The sequence below is a fragment of the Apium graveolens genome, chromosome 2, assembly GCF_009905375.1.
Source record: "Apium graveolens cultivar Ventura chromosome 2, ASM990537v1, whole genome shotgun sequence".
Classification (NCBI taxonomy): Eukaryota; Viridiplantae; Streptophyta; class Magnoliopsida; order Apiales; family Apiaceae; genus Apium; species Apium graveolens.
The window spans coordinates 33,532,477-33,552,655 of NC_133648.1; the positions used below are offsets into that span (position 1 = coordinate 33,532,477).

General features: G+C 34.8%; 2 protein-coding genes across 4 annotated transcripts; both read right to left on the minus strand.

The window, feature by feature from the left end:
- Positions 1-6,171: 6,171 nt before the first annotated feature.
- Positions 6,172-7,056, minus strand: LOC141687726 (protein FAR1-RELATED SEQUENCE 5-like). The gene is made up of 2 exons (XM_074492857.1): positions 6,509-7,056; positions 6,172-6,358 (listed from the first exon to the last, which is right to left on the minus strand). The coding sequence occupies exons 1-2, from the start codon at positions 7,054-7,056 to the stop codon at positions 6,172-6,174; spliced, it is 735 nt and encodes a 244-aa protein (XP_074348958.1).
- Positions 7,057-8,766: 1,710 nt separating this feature from the next.
- Positions 8,767-18,885, minus strand: LOC141707258 (putative lysine-specific demethylase JMJ16). 3 transcript variants are annotated; one of them, XM_074510316.1, is made up of 13 exons: positions 18,693-18,885; positions 17,716-17,874; positions 17,323-17,605; positions 17,141-17,212; positions 16,962-17,039; positions 16,308-16,823; positions 15,974-16,198; positions 14,721-14,882; positions 13,482-13,850; positions 11,482-12,826; positions 11,296-11,399; positions 9,839-10,036; positions 8,767-9,562 (listed from the first exon to the last, which is right to left on the minus strand). In XM_074510316.1, exons 3-13 carry the CDS (start codon positions 17,596-17,598, stop codon positions 9,254-9,256), a joined length of 3,654 nt encoding a protein of 1,217 aa, XP_074366417.1. In that variant the 5' UTR covers positions 17,599-17,605; positions 17,716-17,874; positions 18,693-18,885; the 3' UTR covers positions 8,767-9,253. The 3 variants fall into 3 exon arrangements, with proteins under 3 accessions (XP_074366417.1, XP_074366416.1, XP_074366415.1); XM_074510315.1 differs by having other exon boundaries at positions 17,332-17,631; positions 18,693-18,884; XM_074510314.1 differs by having other exon boundaries at positions 17,323-17,631; positions 18,693-18,884.
- Between the last annotated feature and the right edge of the window lie 1,294 nt (positions 18,886-20,179).

Consider the following 20,179-nt stretch of genomic DNA (forward strand, 5'->3'; position numbering starts at 1 on the left):
AGAGAATAGAAAGAAGGCCATTACTGGCGAATAAAAATGAACTAAACTGGACTCAAGTTCGCAGCTATACCCTGCTGATCAGCCAGGATATATTGCAGATCTATATCTCACTGTATAGATCCCGTCGGGCACCCATGCACTACGACCTATCTCAAGGATCCGATTATGTCCCGGTCCTTAGGATTAAGTAAACTTAATCCCCAAAGTATGATTATCCAGTCCCTGGAATAGCAACCGGAACAATCGGTATGCCTTGATATATTCTAATCACCAGAATATATCAATAATTGTGAGTAACGAATAATGAATTCAAATGAACAGAATAAATCAAGAATTGAAATGAAATATGAACAAAAGAATTAAAAGAGTGCAAATGTAATAAGAATCTGAAGAGTATATCATTATTCTGAAAAATAGAATAGGGGAGAAACTTGCCTTCTGCGCGACTTACTGCAATTAAATCACTTTCGTCTATCACCTACTAGACCTGCCTTGCTGGCTTAGCTTCTGTTAGCAAAATAGACTAGTTAAGTCATTTTGTACTTCAGTTGCATCTTGAATCGACTTCATTTCATTCCTATTAGCTACCCATACGCTTATGACCGACTCGTATATTACATATAAGCAAGTAAGACTTGATTAACCACATAATACACATAAGCACATAAGCACATAATCCTTTTTATAGTTAAAATAATTTTTAGAATCAAAATCGACTGGCTGATTGCTCCGTTGATCACCTTCTGCTTCATTTCTCATTTTCCTAGGATTTTTCGGATTCGTCTCGGCACGTATTTCGACTGATAATTAAGCAAGTACTAAAGCCAACTAATTTCTAGAATAAATTAGGTCTTCATATTATTTTTAATGAAAAGAATTCATTTTTCTGAGTAAAATGGCTTTCGTTTCACTCAAATCGGACTAACGGTTGAATTATTATCAATTAAACACTGATAATTCAGTTTATTATTAAATATAAATAATTATTACAAATTTTTAAATCCTAAAATAATTTTTTTTTTAATAATTATTTAAGAAAAATCAAAGTCAAAAATAATTTTTTTATAATTTTTTTTGGAGTTAAAATGAATAAGTTATGGTTTATTGAAAATTATGTGATCAATTATCGAAATAATTAATCACTTTTAAATACTTAATAAATAAATAACTAATAAATAATTAATAAATAATTATTTAATAATTTAAAATAATTCATCCCTAATTATTAGGATTAATCACAATTGATTACAATTATTTACAACGTATCATTATCTATTCGATTAGATCGATTATTTACAAATAAATAATCGATATAATCAACTGATATAATAACTATCGAATAAATAAACTATTATCCGAATCAGAATTCAATTCAACGATCCACTACTCGTATTTCTACGAGTTATTTCTCATATAATTATCAAAGCATTACTGTTATCATTGCACGTATACGATTTAAATCAATTATCTGTATTTAATTATTTATTACGAATCATTTTTACAATATTATACGAATAATTAAATATCGTCTGAATAATAATAATAATAATAATATTAATAATCGAACTTATCGTTTAATTACTCGTACACTTACGAGATATTCGTTTTATTCCCTTATTTATCGAATCGTTTCTCGTAATATTCCATCAATATAGTTCTTAATTATTAATTATTAACTATTAAATAATAAATAAATAAATAGATAAATGATTAAATAAATAATTAAATACTTACTTAAATCATTAAATTCGAATTTATAAATTAAGAAAATAATTTAGGAATTATTTAAAAAACATTTCAGATTTTTAATCTGATTTTTTTTATTTGATTTTTATAATTTACAAAAATTAAATTCTGTTTTATAAAAATAAAATTAAATAAATTAAATCACAGAAACATGTTTCAGATAACTGATTTGGGAAATTTTGGATCGAAACCGGGTCGAACACCGGGTTGAAACCGGGTCGAACCCGGGTCGTCCAAGAACAGCCCCACTGGCGTCGTTACCGGTGGGTTTTCCGGTGAACGAAACCGGCGATTCGAACAACGAAACAACGATTCCTGGCTTCGGTTTTTCTTCTGCAGCTTCACTCGACAACACTCCCAACACCATCCTCCTCCTCCTTCGTCGACAACGACGTCGGAAAGTTCACGAACACCGCCGGTAACGGAGGTTTTCCGGCGACGCGAAAATCGAAACCAAACTCGACGAAACCGGTGCCAAACGACTCAGAATTCGACGATCTTTAAGCTCGTAATCATCAAATCAACAAACAACAATCCAAAATAAAAACCCGAATTCAAAACGGGTTGAAACTCAAAAACACAATTCACTAATCCGGGAATAGAAAAATTAATTAAAAATATGTATAATCATCTACACAACCTGGGCAATCGATTCATATAACTTTCATCAACCAAAACACAACGATTTGCAAATACCCAATTCGGCTTTAAACCCTAAAAATCGAATTGAAAATCGAAGCAACAAAACACAAAATTGATAACAGAATTAGAAAGTAGAGATCAAGAGCTTTGCAACGACTACTTACATGCTTGATTTGGAGATCAGAAACACGATGAAATCCCTGCCTGAAGTCAAGAACTCAAGAACCCTAATTCTGGAATTTGGGGAAAATTACTGAATTTTCTGATTTTTAATTAATTAAATTAATAATAATTAGGGTATTTATAACTGCAAAATTAATACTCCTAAATAAAATTAAGGGGCTAATTATACATTTAATAAAAATATTTGGCCCTAATTTTCATAATTTTTGGGTATTAAAATTTAATTTATAAATATTTTATATATACAATATATATGCCAAAAATTCCCAAAAATTGTGAATAATGAAAAAATACAAAGAAATGGTATAAATAAAAGTCCTATAATTTTATAAAAATGAAAATGTGATTTTTGTGGGGGTTTTAACACCCAATAGGGCCCGGAAAAGTCATTTTTCGTAAAACGAGAAAATTTATAAAATATCTAGATGTTCAGAATAATGCGATTGTAAAAGCCGTTTGATGAAAAATAAGGCCCGTTATTTTATTTGAAATACTGGCTTTAAAATCATTGTTTGGGTTGTAAAACGTTTGAAATGAAAGCTATGAATGTGAAATAAAACATTTGAAAAATACCTTAAAAATACAGAAATGACACGGAATACACGTAACACATAACAATTAGGGTTTAACAAATAATCACACATAAATGACATATTAATACACACATTTTATTATAAATATGATATAATACAACGTAAATTTCCCGGTCGTTACAATTGCTGCCGCGGGGGTGTATCCGAGGATGCTTTCATACTACTTCATGGATCCACTTTTTATGGACTTGGCAAGAAAAGTTGACTACTCACGTCCCTATTCTGCGAGGACCATGCATTTCTTTGTTAATTGGGCGAGTTGTGGGGTAGGTCCATCAATTAAACAGGTGGACTACATATTTCTTCCCGCGAACGTGAACCAGAACCATTGGATTCTCATGGTATTTTCTGTGAAGGAATGGGGCGTGATGGTACTTGATCCTATGAACTACAACGCTAAATATCCCGAAGAGGAAGAGTGCGTGGTAATAGTTCCTCAACGACACCTTATATTATAATTTCTAAATCTTTCCTTATTGATTTCGTGAACTTATGTTGTTTTTTGTTGTGTGTTAGGTTGGAGTTGTTGGAGGAATGCTTCGTTATATTGGCAAGAATAAAAATATCCCAGATGAAGAGCCTTTAGTTCATGTTTGGGATGCAATGCCTAAACAAGATAACTACTCAGATTGCAGTGTGTATGTGTGCAAATATATGGACTACACCTTGCAGGGATATGACCTGGCTAAAGTGTGTTGGGATGTCTCGGACGTGGAGATCTTTCGTTATAGGATTGCGAAGGAGCTTCAAAGAGGGATGGCTAAACCCATACCAACACATCGCATGAGGCAAAGGATGGAGAGGGTAGCCGGAAAGAGTAGTAGTTAGGTCATTCGTCTAGTTGTGTAGTTTAGTTGAACTTGTGACTTAATCTTATGCTTGTGTAGTGTAGTTGAACTTGTTTCGTTACATTTGAACATCATCGCGTCCCCTTTATTTGGTTTAATGACAATTGTCACTTGTTTCGTTTATATCGGTCGTTTATCGACCGTGTCCCTTTCCCGTCCCCTTTTAGTTTTTTGTTTCTATTTTTTATTGATTTGTATATATAATGGCCCCCATACACTTGTGTGCAAATTTTAAAAGGTTTGGAGAAATTTCAAAATTTGAGGTTTTGTAAAAATTTTGGCGATTTGACCCATATTTGGAGGGGTGCCTAAATTTGGCGATTTTTTTTTATATTTTACAAATTGTTGTTGTTTGACTGTGCATAGACTGTTGCTTGTTTGGTTCGTATCATGTAAAACAGGTGGGATGTGCCTTTTCAGAAGGAACATTTCAAAAAAACTTTCTGCTCTTTCCGCGGAAAATAAGCACGGAAGGATTAATTCCTTCTGCGGTTATTTTCCGCGGAAAGGACAGAAAGATTCTGGAAATTTTATCCCCTATTTTATGTGAAATCTGTAAAATAATGATGTATTTCATATATATGAACTGGATTATGCAATAAAATGTTGATTAGAATATCGTTTCTTATGACTTCCAAAATTTAAGAATTACTTGATTATAATGACTAGCATATGGTCATTTTGCGAAATTTGTATGTAAATTCCCATGCATGACAAGCATAAATATTACAAAATAAAGTTGCATTCTATTTCATATCACATTAAAAGAGTTGTGTTTCGACATAATAAGTTTTCAAGTAATGGATCAATGACAAATTAGAAATTACATAATTGTCGCAATTCAAATCCAAATAAGTGCTTAACTTGTCTAGTTTAACAAAATTACATCGAAATACAAAAAAAAATACTTAAATAAAGGGAATTCTCGTACGAGCTACCCTAACTAACTAAATATCTCTAAAAAGTTAGAGAAGTCGCCCGATAGTCGGTGCGTTGAGACCCGGGGGGGGGGTCGGCCCTGACAATGCATGTAACCCAATAGAGCACAACAACACATCCTTCACGGAGCACACCTTCAGTGACTTCTCTATGGGTCTCGTGATCATTCCATATTGTGATGGGAATGGTGCTTGACCCATCGTAGAGAGTGAATTTGCACCATGGTGCACGCCTCCAAGCCCATGCGGTGATATCGTCACCACGTAAGTGGGACACCCAACCCTTGACGTGATCAATGCGTACTTGGTCCCGGGTGGCACCCTCACGAGGCTTCAACTTACGTATGTCCGCAATCCTATCACATTTCACAATTTTACCGCCATCCCATTCGTACAGTCTCCAAGGGCCATCGGGGGAGTCCTTAACCAAGTTCAAAAACGGGAGAAAGTAAGGCGGATCATTGCTCCAAACTCTTACAAACATGCAAGGAAGGGTTAACCAGTGGTATGCCTCTTCTTCTGGAGGGTGCAACTCCGGGTCTTCTTCCTCCACTAGGGGAGGTCCTTCGTTTAACCGTGCTAGTTCCTCGCTCCATTCACGAGCGATTACATCCAACTCGCTAAATGTTGGTGACATACAATCCTCGAATTCGGAGTCCGAGTCCGAGAATGTGTTGCTAACGTGAGACACTGACTTATCATCCGAAGTATTGGTCATTTCACCTACATATAACAAGAACAAATGCATGTTACCAAAATGAGGTGGAACTACTAAAATCAATATAAGTGTAAAGGAAGACAAAACAATATATAAGAGATTGTTATATAAAATTTGAATTACAATTGGCCACTTTGACTTTTTCTCAATTCTTCAAATTTCACTAAACATTTTCTAGCAACATGTCCCTCAATGTTGCAATGTCCGCATTTCCTTTTTTTCTTTGCAAGTTCCTCAACGGGACTTTTAATTCGGTGCTCTTTTTTGCGTCCTTTGGTTTTTGAAACAACGGGGTCAAGAATAGTTTCATGCAACTTCTCTCCACTTTCTTGAGAAATTTTGGTATCAAATTCACTTCCAACACCTTCCACCCCATGAACGGGCACTTTCTCAATAATTTCGGTCTCTCGATTAATAACTCTCACGACATACTCATAACGTTCCTTCGACGTCATGCAACTATGATTAAACCCCATATTAAGTAAAGTCATGTGATTAAATATTTATGTTGGAGTCAAATCATGGGATGAGGCATCATCTCCGGGCATGTGATATGGCAACACACCATCAACTCTATTGGCATCCCTAGTCCACCTCCGTTTCACAAAATGTTCGGGTAATTCGGCAACACACCTCTTTGTCAACACGGCAATAATATGACGACATGGCATGCCCGAATGCTCAAACATTCTACATATGTAAGAACCCCGAAATGACAACTTGTTGAAGGTAACGAGATAAATGGTTCTCTTATACTCAACCATTAATGGTCGATAACATTTGTAGTACGTATCCTCCACATCTTCTAAGGAACGGTCTCTATCCTTCTCCACAAATTACTTTGCGGCCTCAACCAATTGCTCTTGAAATTTTTTGAACATCTCTTTCGTATAAATGGAAGCGGCATGTTGCTCCAATACGGTGTTCAGTCGCATGCAACGAATTTTATGACATGTATTATAATCCTCTTCTTTCTCATTCATAAATTGTCTTTCTAAAGCTTTTTGTGCACCCTCAACAAATTCTTTCAACTCCGTGCAAGACCCTACATAAGCATCAAAAAAGGCATTCATTCCTTCGCTTCTTGAAGTTGTTTTTTGACCTGCGAAAAAAATGTTACGTGTATAAGCATCAATCCACTTATGCTTCAATTTATACAAGCCTTGCAACCATGTATTATCCTCCAACTTGTACTTCAACATCAATGCTTTCCACCTATCCTCAAAAATTTCTTCGATCAACGAGTGATATATGCAATTGTTGAAGTCACCTTTAAATTCCTCCTTTGCATAGTAGGTTAAGAGCTTCTCCGAAAATTTGTTACTAATGTGCCACGAACACAACAAATATGTCGTGTTCGGTAGTTGAAACTGAATTGCCCCCGCCATCGCTTGATCTTGATCGGTGATAATAGCCAAAGGTGCTTTTACTTCAACGGCTTCTAACCAAGTACCCAAAACCTACTCAAATGTAGTCTTCAATTCATCACGCATTAGTGCAAAACCAAAGAGAACCGATTGATAGTGATGATTCACCCCGGTGAACGGCACAAACGGCATAGCATACCTATTTGTTCAATATGTTGTATCAAATGCAACCACATCACCAAAATTTTTGTAGGCCAACAACGACCGGGGGTCAACCCATAAAAGACACTTCAATCTTCCTTCTTCATCAATTAGAGTCTGAATGAAAAAAATTCCTCCACTTTCCTTTTCTAACCTATGTAACAAATCCAATCCCGCTTGCGCATCATTCACATCCAAATTATCTTTTCTAAAATCTTGCACGACATTTCTTAAGTGTTGGGCATGAAACCCTACTTGCTCCTCTCCTCCATGCATTTTTCCAAATATATTCATTTGTTGTCTAGGCGCAATACCCGAAACATGTAAACTCTTAATTAAATTCTTTTGGGCGGCGGTTACATGTCGCTCCCTTTTAATCAAATTCATCTTAGAAGGCGACACAACATCGTGATTGTAATTTAACTCCAACGATGTTTTCTCCCAGTGCCTTGTATTTCGCCTATTAATCACGTAGATCCTAAACTTACATCCACTTCTAGGAAGTTTATCTCTACGCATTTTCTTCTTCTCACTACTGACACTTCCTATCAAAACTTCTTCATCCTCTACGGGTTCTTTATCGCGGTTTTCTCCCGCTAAATTACAAACATAAGTACGGGCATATATTGTTTTGTCCACACGCCTTTGTGTATTTTGGATTTTAATTGCAAACCCATTTTTCAAAGCATAGGCCCTAATTACATTTTCGGCGGCTACCAAGTTTGGGAAATTTTGACTCAAGAAAGGAATTACAATATCTTCTTCCCCAACAACACTCTTATCCCTACTCTCACTACTCTCATGCACAAACTCACTATTTTCATGCAAATATTCATTTTCAAATCTATGTTCACTAACATAAACATCTTCATCACAATCATCAACAAGGTTAACATAATTTACATTATCATTACGTAGGCAACTACCACTAATATCAACAACCTCACTATTTACAACATTATCATTTTTTCTCAAAGTTTTTCTACCTTGAAACCGAGCAAAAATCTTATCCATAACTACAACAAGAAAAAAGCAAGAAATTGAATTTACCAAATGTAATTAGTGAATAAGGATGAACAAAACCAAGAATTCCCCCAAATTTGCTCTCCAATTTGACAAATGCTGCACAAAAAGGAAAGTGTGATCGTTTTAGGGTTATAAACTGCAAGTACAGACATTCTGTTAATATTATCCGCGGAAGGGAAATATATTCCGCGAAAAAAAAGCGCGGAAGAGAAGCTTTTCGCGGGAAAAATATGCGGATAGGCGAATTTTTTTTTTTAATCCAATCCAAGGGCAGAAGATAGTGTATTGGTTAAGGGTCTCCTGGTTGTCGACAGGAAAAGTTGATTAAAAGGAATGGTTAGGAAAAGCTGATTAAAAGGAATGGGCAAAAAAAATATATAAGTATGAGAGTCAAAGTTCGAAAAATAATGGATAGAGGTAAAAACAAAAAAAAATATATAAGTATGAGAGTCAAAGGGAGGTAAATCATTCATTCTCAAATGTATTGTTATTTGTTAGGATAGATGAAAGAATCGAAATTGTATATATTTACGGGCACAGTTGTGCCGAATTTATTTCAACTCTAAACCCAAAAAGATACATTTTAGTTCGAATTCTAAGATTCCATTGGCAAAGACTACAAAGTACAGAGCTACGACCCAATTTTCTATGATAACAGTGAAATCTGCCACTAAATCTGCAATATCCCTAATGTACATCTCTCATTAGCAACCCAGTCTCTAATCTAATGTAATTGCTAACTCAAACTAATCTCTAAAATTAATCTCAGCTCTCATTCATGTCGGCGAAAAAGTTACAAATTTGTAGTAAGCTGTTAAATGTGCAGGCACACCCACCAAGTAATCAAGTTCCTCTCGCGGCTCCTTGAATTAGGCCAGACAAAAATTATGGAGGTTGGGCTAAAAAAGGATGCCTTGACACAGGGACCCGGTCACCCGGGAATGTACAGTGTTAATAAAGGTTTACAGAGATGTAAACGCTGGAGAATGTGTCACCTTGGTCGCCGATGAATCTCATCATTAAGAAGACGAAGTGCTACATCACGATCATTAGAAGATTTATTGTTATTTAAAATTGTGAGTAGTGACTGTAGTTCTGGTGGATTTGCCTTTTTAAGGAGGCTGCACAGTCCTGTATCAACTCCAGCAGGCAATCGGTCACCCTTGCAAGCATCCACATTGTTGATTTCTAAGTTCCCACTACTACTTAGCGGTGGTTGTGCATGTTCTGCTATCTTCCCAACAGTTCGGGATTTCCAGTACTCAGTTGAAACTCGGTTATGGTCCATCTTTTGGATAACCTACCAACCAGCAAAAAGACTTTCAAAAAAGGAGAACTAGGAAAGGGAAACTATTTAAAAAAACAGGAAAATGAACAGTAAGCAATGAAATCACTTGATGGAAACCATCCAATTAAGGTGCTAAAAAAATGATCTATTGAATTACGATTTACTTTCATCTTCTAGCCACAACAGCTCTTAGTTTAAGCAAAAAGCAGTCAAATAACTGACCATCTTTGGTCTAAATAGGAAACAGATCTGATTTCAATGTTACATAAATTCCAAAAGAAGGTTCACCTGCACAATAGCTGGCAAGGTGAAACCAAACATTTCCACGCCGTCGAGACTTCCTGGGGGCTGCAGAGGTGGAAGCTTTGGTTTCCCCAACTTGTGCTGCTTTGCAATTTCCTGATTAACTCTCTCTCTCACCATTTCCCAGCATCTTGTAGCTGACATGTGAGCAAAAACTTCCCTCGGTGAATCCTCTACCGAAACCTAAAAGTATCAATGAAAAAAAAAATATTAGGTTGCAAGTGAAAGTAGGGGTGTAAATGGGTCGAACTGTTTAATAGTGTTTATGAGATTTGGCTCGTAAAATATTCGAATACGGCTCGGTAATAATTGAACCAAGCTCGAGCTCAAGCTATACAACTTCTTTACCGAGCTGAGCTCGAGCTTCAAATTACTAGGCTCATAAGGTTCGCAAGCCTTATCAAGCCTCTATCATTTTAATTTTTTCAATTACAAATATATATTTATACAAATATTCAATAATTTATTTATAATTTATATATTTAATCGAGTAGAACTCGAGCCGAACCGATCATATTTCAAGTTTTTGTCAATATTTGTTTGGTGAAACTAATTCAAACTTTCGAGCTGAACTCGAGCCTATCAAACTTTTTACGAACCGAGCTTCGAGCTAGAAATTAAAGGCCCGGTCGAGTTCGAGCCCGAATTTTTTAATCGAGCTCGAGCCAAGCCTGGGAGTGTTTGGCTCGGCTTGATTGCCCCCCTGAGTGTAAGTGATCAACATAAAAGAGAGGGAGGAAAAAAAATCAAGTCATAGAGCTTATCTAAGAAAAAAATTGACTCAAAGAGGGAAACACTTTAGTAAAGCTTCCTTATTAAACTTTAGGCACATCTTCCTCGAGCAACCTTAAACCTAGCTCCACCTGGCAGGATCTCAGTGCCTCACCAATGTGTGAAAATTGATGACCTAATAGCTAATAGTGACTTTTACAGACTCCAAAAGCAATTTTGACATGCCCTTAACAAAACTCTTTTTTAAAAGCCTCTTTTTATTCTCAAGTTCATCTTTATTGAGCAAAACTATACAGAATTTTGTTCAAAATAGGCATTCTTTGCAGAACAGTCTTTTGCTTCTCTAACAAGTAAAATAAACACTTATAAATCCTTTAGACTACATTTTTTAATCTTAACAAGTAAATATTTTTTCGAAGGTTGAAACCAAATAGTAAATTAAGGCTCAAATGCATAAAAAAAACATGCATAATAGATATAGCCATACATACAGCCAATATGGTCAACTGAAAGACAATATACGCACTTATACATATTAAAAACACACAAATAACATTAAAAAGAATAAAACGGAAGATTACTAAAGTAAACAAAATTTTGCCTACAAGGATACAGCCTACTGTATTTGACTATACTAATTATTATCATGTTAAGGTCAAGCTAAAACTTTGAACATTGTTCCGAACATATATGTAAGCAAACCAACTTACCATAAACAAAGGTCGATCCCGTCCAATATCCAATACTTCTGAAACATAATAGCACGTAGTTGAAGGATGTAAGATGCTAATGTAACGAACCCGGCTTCTAAATCCTGCAACAAGAGAAAACAAATGACTAACTGATTTCAGGGTCTTCATTTAGAATACAAACTGTGTGCACATTATTAAACATACCCTTGGGGTATATGACCCTGCTGTCACACCAAAACTTTCCTGATTGCACCACTCCATATTCCAATGGCTCCACAACGCAGTTGATTCGCCTCACTACCTTAGCTATCCGAGGACCCTTTTGACGGAAGTACCTGTCCAGATTATTTTCTGTTGATGAACTAGTCACATTGTCACCTAATCGTGAGGGTGAATTTGTTACATGTGCATCCTCCTTATTAGGTTTATGACTGTCACAAGGCTGTAGAGACTGAAGACTGCCCTCGGCATTTTCCATGTTACAATTGCCACCATCTCTCGCATTCGAGGCCTCCGTGCTTGGAACAATTTCTTTGACTCTCTGACATTCATTTTTTGTAGAATCTGAACTTAATGTAACCTGATTCCTTGCTCCATGGAGACACAAAGTATCATTTACACCCACCAAAGCAGCATTGGTCATCCGGGGGTTCAGGAGGGGAAAACCAGTGTTGTTATTAGGGCTTGAAATAACACGAGACTCTGGCAGCTTCTCGCCAACTTCTACAGGACTTGAACAGATCTTATTTTGTTGAACTGCAGGTTTTATATCTGTCTCATCACCCTCATCATCGCTGAGTAGAATTACCCCATTTATATCCAACACTGCAGGCTTCTTTATGTCCTGCTTCTCTGTGCCAACACTGCCAATGTTTAATTTCCCAGGATTAGGAGGTATATGTACAAAAGCTTCTCTCTTGACCTGCAAAGAAGATTTTGTCGCTTCAGTTGCTTGGGAAGGGCGACATGTAGATAATCCTGTCATATTTTTCAGTTGTGCGGACTCCCTCACCGCTTTCTCTTTTTTTGGTGAGCTTGTCCCATCAAAAGCTTTGACTGGATTCATAGTATCTGCAAGATTTTCTTTCAAGTGATGCTGTTTCAAATTCACCAAGGGCTGCATTGGATTCATCTCCCTCGCCACTTGTCCTTCTGGGAAACAAGATAAATTACTTATGTGCCCCGGCACTCGTGCATTGTCTTTTGATACAAAAGAGCTCAAGGCCAATCCAAGATCTAGTCTAGCCCATCTGTATATTGCACTCAGTTTTCCTTCCAAAGCTTCAACCAAAATATTTAACTCAGTGATATCATACCGAAATAGGAAGAATTTGGCGCCCCAAGAACAAGAGCACAATTGCTTGGCATGATTCAAGCATGCATATTTATCTGGTGAACAGTGATGACAACCTGCTGCAGATAAGTGCAGATCAAAGAAGCACACACTACATTCTCTCTCACTTGTAGCATCAAAACCATTCTCCATCTTCAGTGACTGCGAAGACTTGCATAGAAAATCCCTCCTAACTTGCTCTATCTCAACACGTGCCTAACCAAAAAAAGAGTTCATTGAAGATTACTTCTTCCTCGTATATTTAATTGAAGATACTACTTTCATATTTCATTTCTTTGAGTATATACTCTATATATGCAATATTATTTTTGTACTAATACCAGCCTCTCATCTCATGCCTCATTTGGTTTACAGGAATAGAATAAGGTTAAAAAGGAGTTAAAAATCCTGAACAAACTTAAGGGTGAAATAAAGGAAGTACAAAGGAAGAATGAAAAAACATGAAAGTGCAATTAATAGGTTTCTGGAGAAAATAAGTAGAATAGATCAATCAAGATTAGTAGGAACTGAATGAGGAATAAATCATATTTATCCACTTTCATTCCTTTCCTAATTAATGTCGCTTCTTCCTACCAAACTTATGTGTTTTTAGTAAATAGAAATTGTACATTACTATAAAGCAAGTCACATTTTGTTGCAATGTATAATGTATATTAACTTCTCGGACTGAATTCACATATATACTTCTGTATTTTACTTATTCTGCAGTTAAACCCTAAAAATTCAATTAATATATGTCCTAGCATGATGTATTTGTGTGAAAGGACCATATATATATATATAATAACAATTATTCTGACATAAATGTGTAATCATATCATGTCTACAGCACCATGTCTATTACAATTACCTTGAGAGCTTTGGACAAGATACCATCCTTTCCGCAAACATCTCTCCATCTTAAGTTATCCAAAGTATTTTTTCGTAGTAAATTAATTTCCCAATGTGCTTTAACTGCATCTCTTGCAGCACCTAGTAAAAGTTTATCATGCGAAATGGATGTCTTGCGACCCTGCTGACGATACAGCTCTATAGCATTCTGTCCATGAGGTAACCAATCAACAGGTGCTACATTTACTGCCTCGGCACAATTAAAGCCACAATTAAAACCTGCATGATAAGCTCGAGGGAAAGTCAAGACAAACTCTCCAGCATTTTGAACACATCGGAAAACAGGTACATCCTCAGATTTTAGTATGGACGGAGAAAGCTGAGTAACCTGTATAATAAATGACAAATTTAGTGGTCAAATAATAACAGAAGAGCATATATGAAAGATTTTCACTCAAAATCCGTTTTAAGCTATACTACAAATAAACTTTATAATCATATAATGTCACCATAAAGAGATTCCACACCATAGTGTCTAGATCATGCTAAATATATATTTTCAAGAATATGAGCTTCACACATAATTTTCAGGCACACATACATAATTTTCAAGTGTATATAAAGATATAATCCTCTTTCCCAATAAATTTCTTCAAAAGACGGGAAATCCAACCTCCTAAAATCCCATGACCTGATCAAAAATTTACGTCCTCACTTTAAGTTGATTCTAAAGTCAATCCACCCCCTCCCCTCCCGCAAAACAGTAACAACTGAATAAACAATTCTCCTTGTTATCAGGAGTGATATATGTCAAATTTAAGATTAGTGTATATTCTCTCTGTAGAACCAGTAAGACTGTAAACAAAATGATTGTTTAGTATTAACTTTGGGTTGTAAACCTGAGCCATATAATATCAGCCAGACCTTGACATAAACGTTTTTGTTTCCCTTCCAAAGACTTGGCCACACAATCTTCCCGCGATGTTGTATTGCATAGTGCAAAGAAAATAAAGTTGATAAATGTCTGTGCACGAGTATCTATGTGTAATTAAGGGAGTCGAAAGTATGGGTAATTGAGATATACACTGGCAAAACATGAAGTCTACATAGTATTACCCAGCCTATACTAGACCATATCATGTTTGCTTCATGTATTGTCCAACAGCGCAGTTTGATGACGACAATGGAAGATAAGTCTCGCAAGAAATCGCAAAACATTAATGTATTTCTAATATTAAAATAAGCAACAGATGCTCACCAGCTTGTGAAGCAGGTCAGGTTGTTCTTCAAAAAGGTCCGGCAAATGCTTCTTCATAGCTGCTTCTAGTTTGAGAGCATCTTTCCCCGGAACACCATACCACATTTTTGGAGCACCCCAATGCATGTAATTTAGAGAATATAGGTGGTGATCTTCAACATGCTGGTCTCCAAACAATAACAAATGGAGAAATTCAGTAATCATCTTACAGTTTTTAATTTACAGTATTTGGAAACGAATTCACTGTTAAACCGGTTTTTATCATTTCGGTAAATAGCCGTTATTTTAAAGAATTCTATATCCCACTAACCAAACAAAATTAATTAAGATGGAACTTGTATCTCGTAAACTCATATAGCAAGAGTTAATGGAGGAGGAAGAAGATGATAGTTTAAAGCAAAACTGTCTGATTGAAAATTGCATGATTACACTAATATATTTCTGGTCTACTTCATTAAGTGGTCCCTGCATCGAACAATCAATTGCCAAGTTTTTTGTTGCCAATTCAATCACACAAAAATAGATGCCAATTTGGAGTTTAGTTTTAAACAAATATAGGGCAGTTTGGGGTTTTCACTTTTTCCTAACTAAACGTTGAAAAAGATACATACGCACTGCAATAAATAAAGTTCACTACAATAACAAATAGATACTACTCCGTCTTTAATGACATCTATGCAAATATCAAACACTGGAGAAACAAGAATATTGACCTTAGAAGAGACATCAACACTTGGGCAACATGATTGTGTTTACTATTCTACATCATATAAATTCACATAGGTAATTTGTGTCAAAACTAACTTCAAACTTTTCATATTTAAGCTGGCTTCCATCAATAATTTTTAGTGCTACATAACTATTTTATAACATTAAATGTAAATGATGAACTCAATTTTCATGGTACTGAAGTGAAATGTCTCTAAAGTAACATTTTAAGTAAATAAGATCAGAAACTCTGACTATGAGTATGACAGATCTAAAACATACAGAGGCATATAGAAGTGCTTTTGCACACATAAAAGAAACAAGCATCCTCCCAAAAGTTTCTAATTTGATTGTCAAGATTTTAAACAGAATTAAAACTCAAAAGTTCCTAATTTGATCGTCAAGAATTTGAACAGAATTAAAACACTTTGCAAGAACTGAACGAGCACATGCATCTGACATGAGAACATATTCAACAAACACCAAATGCAGTCATCAAGAAAGCTATCTAATATGATTGCATAGAAGGCGCCGTGTTTTCTTACCCAACAGAAAGACGAAAAACACATTCCTATATACAACCAAGGGACCAGAACACCAGATATATCACTGCTTTCATACGAGAGAACAGAGCCTGGAAGCCTGGGGAAGTTATTCAAGTTCCAGCCTGATTTAATATACTTCTGATCTGAAGGAGATACAGCTGGATTAGGCACTTTCGGAAAGCCACTGCCGAAAACCCCCGTTTCTAAATCAGCCCCATAGAGCACCTTAAATAAAACACATCAAAAGTCAACAAAGTTACTAAAGAAACAGAAATCATCGACATTGACAAAGTTACTAGAGGAACAGAAAACTGCTACACCACGCTTATGATACCTCAATTTCTTCAGTTGGTTTTTCTACCAATCTCCAATATTCACCTTCAATGTTATCTAATGTTGGTTCCCGCAGCTCTTGTACCGTTAATTTGTTACCTTCCACATTTGCAATATTTCCGCGGAAGTATTGTGATTTGAAATGATCAGCATACTTCTGATATGAATCCAAAGTGAACTCTGGACCAGCTTCAAAACCGAATCCAGCCTCATAGTTTGCAGCTCCACTCGCATCAGGTATACCTGTGCAATGAGACCCAGGATCTATTCCAATTTTTGTGCATCTTCTCCTCTTCCTCTTTTGGTTATTAAATTTCAATATCTTACTCATTGAACTTCGATTTTGAAGTTTGTCAACCCTCTGAACTCGAGTACTGAACTTCGAAGTCTCCCATTTATCTTTTTCTGTAAGGGGACAAGGAGGTTTCCATGAAGGAGGCGGTACAATACGACAAATACCATATGCCTCTGCTTTACGATGTATGCTTGCAATATATTTTAAAGTATCTTCAAACTCCTGTAATTTTAATGTAAAATATAAATACATCTCTAGTGTTTCACAGAAAATACATAAATAAGCAAAGTGTTATAATATATGGAAAAAAGAAGCAAATATAACACCCAGTTGTGAGTAAGTTAGCAAGTTGCAACGGACCTCTTCTGTTGGGTAGAATACAGGAGCATCTTGAACTTCAGGACGGCAAGCTCCTTCAGGACGCCATCTCGCAGTGACCTGGTAGAGTAATAAAAAAATTAAAAGCACATAACGAAAGACACAAAAACTTGAAAAAAGCAAACAGTTACCAAGCATCTGACATGCTTTAAGTGACCAACCTTTTGGCAGTTACTGCAATCTTCACAACCACGAATAACCCCTACTGGGAGCCTAGGCCTCAAAGGATGACTCTGCAAACATATAGAGAAATAAGAAGTTCAGAGACAACGAGATCAGCTACAAGTACATCACAAAGCAGCAATTCAACAGACTTATGTTTCCAAAATACTGATTTCACTACTTGATTGACCTGCTGCTCAGAATCTGACTCATCTCCTAAATTGTTATCATATAGACCGTAATTTAGCCATGGTTTTCGCCTAAGGGACCTTGCCGTCTTTACATCATCGCTACAATCAAATTCCGTTTCCATGTTGGCTGTATGTGATTCTACAACACTTGCAGAGACAGAGCAACTAGAGGTCCTCTCATTATCTTCCTCTCTTTTCAATGTAAAGGTTGCGAGTGCCTCAAAACCTGGTGGAATAGATGGAATTTCCATGCTTTCTTCTTTCATGCAGTGCCTAACAAGTTCCGTTCCCATCAGTTACTGCAATACCACATAAATTTATCTAAATATATGCAAATCAGAAAGAGTGCAAATTATTCAACTCGTCAAAAACAAAAGACCTACCTAAAGACCAAAATATACCACCAGAAAATGATTTACAGAAGCAACAAATATGTGGCAAGCTTCTAAACACCCACGCTCTCCTCTGTAATGAAACTCGGTACTTAGATGTAGGGTATTTTGATTCTCAGGTACTTATTTGGCCAATTACCAAAAAGTGTCCTGCATCACAAGATCTGGTCAATAAGCAAAAGACAGAAAGGACATAGCACATAGATCATTGAATCTAAAATTAATCAACCAAATCAAATATACGCATCTTATACAGTTACACTACACACAGACACACATCTACCACCGTGCTTATTAAATATCCTCAAACAGCTGCCTAAGCTCTCTGATTAAATCATAGATCAAGTAACAAGTCAAAATTACAGAAATTCCGCAACTTAACATCTCAAAATAATCACATACGCGATACAAAATTAACACACACCAATATGTCTCAAACCAAATTCACAGCATTCATACAATTCCGTAACACTACACATCTACTGAAATCAATATGAAATTTACGAGTAAAATCACAAACACGGAATCAATCAAATAGTCAAATTCGCATGCACACAAAACACAGAAATAAACTCAAAACACCCAAAACATTACACAAAAATTCAAAAAAAATAATAATATAAAAACCTAAAAACAAACATAAACATTCAAAGCATGTATATAAATTCAAAGCACATATACACACACAAAAATAAATATAAAATCATCCAAAACCCTACTATCTCAAACATAACACAAACAATCAATCATCAAATCCAACAAGCCTCAAATAAATACATAAAAATATACCTACAACCAGATCTAAAATAATCAAACAAAAATCAACCAGATCTGTGATAATTTAATCCATATATTATATTTGAATATTCAAATTTAATTTTCACATATTGTTAATGATTATGAACAGATCTGCATGCCAAAAGCGTGTAAAAGTTTTTAAATAAATTTTAGGGAGAGAAATTATATACCGCCGGAGAGATAGAGATTGGTGCCGGAGGGAGATGATGAACCTAATCTTGACTTTTACTAGTTGTGCCCTGTGTATAATTTTTTTTTCTTTGTATATTATAAAACGACGTTGTTTTAAGTTAGCTGGTAGTACTCGTTGTTTTTAGTCATGTTTACTCAACCCTGCCTGTTTGTTTCTCATCAGATAAGTATTTGGGAGGTGTATCATATTTATCTTTAAATCATTCTATTTATTAAATATTGTTTGTTTGGATGCTTTTTACTCGTGAATGCAGTTGCACGGAAGTTTACCCGGTTTTGGAGAAATATGTGGGCAGCTCCTAGAATTGGGAACGGATTATATAGATTTTTGTTGATTATATTCGGATGACTATTTAATTGTTAAACTTGAATTGTATCATGAAATTGTAATTTTAGTTTTTCATATTTTTTGTTATTTGTAGCATAAAATTTATTAGCTAAGAAAGAAGAGATTTTTAATTTCACCTCCACAATTGAGGTGATTTTAAGATGTGTGATTTTGATGATTAGTGATTATTGTAATAATAAAAATTATTACAAATTATTTGAATATTCTAGTAATATTATTTTCAAAAATAATTTTAGTTATAAATCAAAACATATATTACATCAAATTTGCAGAAAACTTATTGCATATCTCTTTAATTTTACAAACATATATCACATAAATTTACGGTGAAATATACAATTCTCATGTTTATATAATTTCATGAATATCATATATTTGATATTATATATACAAATTTATAAATATATAATAAAAGTTTAATATAACTCTTTATTTGTCAACCCACTTAAACAGTTACAGTACATAATGTAAAATAACATATTTGTGATTTTAATATTGTAAAATATAATAATTCAAAATAATGTACAATTTTGCAGTAAAATATCCATATTGTATAATATTATAATTAAGGATCATTTATGCTTGTGTAGTCTATATTATACTATTATAAGCTAAGTATGATTTAGTTTTATCGGTTGGTTAACACTTTTTAAAAAAAGATGTTAACCCCTTCTAAAAACCACGATTTTATATTTTAATAAGTAAATAAAAAATTAATCCCCTTCTTATAGAAAAAACCTATTTGTTATAATTTTGTGCCCAGCATTAATACAAACACTTCACTATTCGAGTTCACCGTAATCACAACACCTCTTAATGGTGCAAAACATCAACATGCTTATTTGAAGAAATTAGAATAAAGTATGTTAATAATTGTATTCAAAAATTATTTATATTATACTTTACTAATGAAAATTAATCACGATGAAGTTGGATTATAGTTATCTACATTATAATTAGTTATATTGTTTGGTTAACACCTTCCAAAAAATATGTTAAAACCTTGCAAAGAGAAATATTAATAAATATTTACAAAATCTAAAAATAACACAAATTTATGTTAATAATCTTATATAAGAATATGTTAATAGTCTTTCACCCTAATTTTCAATTTCA

Bases quoted from the DNA above. Each gene is read 5' to 3' on its own strand.
- LOC141687726 (XM_074492857.1), bottom strand. From the start codon at position 7,056: ATGGCGGGGGCAATTCAGTTTCAACTACCGAACACGACATATTTGTTG. The intron at 6,359-6,508 runs GTAATTTGTGGA...TTACATATGTAG, and splicing joins CAATTGGTTGAGGCCGCAAA to AATGTTTGAGCATTCGGGCA.
- LOC141707258 (XM_074510314.1), bottom strand. From the start codon at position 17,625: ATGGGAACGGAACTTGTTAGGCACTGCATGAAAGAAGAAAGCATGGAA. The intron at 16,824-16,961 runs GTCCGTTGCAAC...TTAAAATTACAG, and splicing joins TATTCTACCCAACAGAAGAG to GAGTTTGAAGATACTTTAAA. The intron at 10,037-11,295 runs GTAAGTTGGTTT...TGATACTTTTAG, and splicing joins GGGATCGACCTTTGTTTATG to GTTTCGGTAGAGGATTCACC.